This window comes from Manacus vitellinus, unplaced genomic scaffold (genome assembly GCF_001715985.3).
Source record: "Manacus vitellinus isolate BGI_N305 unplaced genomic scaffold, ASM171598v3 scaffold_64_pilon, whole genome shotgun sequence".
Taxonomy (NCBI): domain Eukaryota; kingdom Metazoa; phylum Chordata; class Aves; order Passeriformes; family Pipridae; genus Manacus; species Manacus vitellinus.
Window position 1 is genome coordinate 679,922 of NW_021940718.1, and position 1,337 is coordinate 681,258.

The 1,337-nt window shown below is 51.2% G+C and overlaps 1 protein-coding gene across 1 annotated transcript in view; it reads right to left on the minus strand.

The window, feature by feature from the left end:
• Positions 1–950: 950 nt before the first annotated feature.
• Positions 951–1,337, minus strand: part of ZBTB7A (zinc finger and BTB domain containing 7A) — a 10,964-nt gene continuing 10,577 nt past the window's right edge. The window contains exon 2 of the mRNA XM_029963860.1: positions 951–1,315. Coding sequence (XP_029819720.1) covers positions 1,116–1,315 — 200 coding nt within the window. The 3' untranslated portion in view covers positions 951–1,115. The remainder of the gene's footprint in view (positions 1,316–1,337) is intronic.

Sequence of the window (1,337 nt, forward strand, 5' to 3'; positions counted from 1 at the left end):
TGGGTGTCCCATCCCTTGGATGGGTGTCCCAAATCTGGGTGTCCCATTCCAGGGTGGGTGTCCCCAGTCCGAGTTCCCCCATCCTGGGGTGGTTGTCCCCAATCTGGGTGTCCCCACCCTTGGACGGGTGTCCCCAATCTGGGTGTCCCCATCCCACGATGGGTGTCCCCAGTCCAGGTGTCCCATCCCAGTCTGGGTGTCCCCAGTCAGGGTGTCCCCATCCCAGGGTGGTGTCCCCAATCTGGGTGTCCCATCCCTGCCTCATCCCCACCCTTGGGTGTCCCCAGCCCTGCCAAACCCGCTGCCTTTCTCCTCACATGATTTTTTCAGGCAATTCCCAGCGATTTTTGGCCATTTCCCACCCGGAGCCTTCGCTGCCAAACTCGAGCCTCGCACGGGGTGGGGCTGGGGGGGGGACAGACCCCAAATCCTGACCCCAATCCCCCGGGATGCAGCTCCCTCCGAGCCCCTGCTCCTCCCAGGGGGCTGCAGGGACACCCCTGGCACCCCCCCAGATCCCAAAATCCCTCCCTGCCGCAGCCCTTCCAAACTCCTGCCGCTCCTCCTTTTTTTTTCTTTTCCTGCTTTTTTTTTTTTTTCCTTTTTCTTTTTTTGTCTTAAATAGATCTCTTTCTCTGAAATAAGTTTTTTGTTTTGTTTTGTTTTGTTTTTTTTTTTAAACACACGTTTGGACACAAAATAAAGCTTTGGATTTACATGGAAGCTCTTTTCCATGCCGACAGAGCCACTTTCCATCCCCACCTCGTGCTTTTTTTTTCTTTTCCTTGCCTTTCCAAGAAAAGGTCCTTGGCTACCAGGGATCCTCGGGGGGGAAGGGGGATCCCTGCTTTACGATGGGGGAAAGGTTGGAAACGTTAATATATATATATAATATAATCTTTTTTGTTGTTGTTGTCTTTTTTTTTTTCCGGCTTTTTTTTTTTTTTTTTAAAAAAAAAAAAAAAAAAAGGGAGAGAAACATCTTTAAAGAGAAAAAAAAAATCGGAGGAAAAGTACTAACTAGATTTTGTGACTTCGTTTTCGGGTGTGTGGGGTTTGTTGTTGTCGTCGTATTTTGTTGTTGTTGTTGGTTTTTTGTTTGTTTTTTTTTTGGTTTAGGAGAGTCCTTGCGCGTTCCCCTCCTCCGACCCTCCTCCTCCTCCTCCTCCTCCTCCTCCTCCTGCTACATTCAATCCCGGCGCTTCATTGTTTGAATTCTCCTCAAAGTGCTGCTGCTCCTGGTCGTTCCCTTGGGATGGGGGGGTGTCCTCTGATTCCTGGCTCTCCCCACCGAAACCTCCATCCTCGGCGGCCGCTCCCCCCGCCGGGGCGGGCGC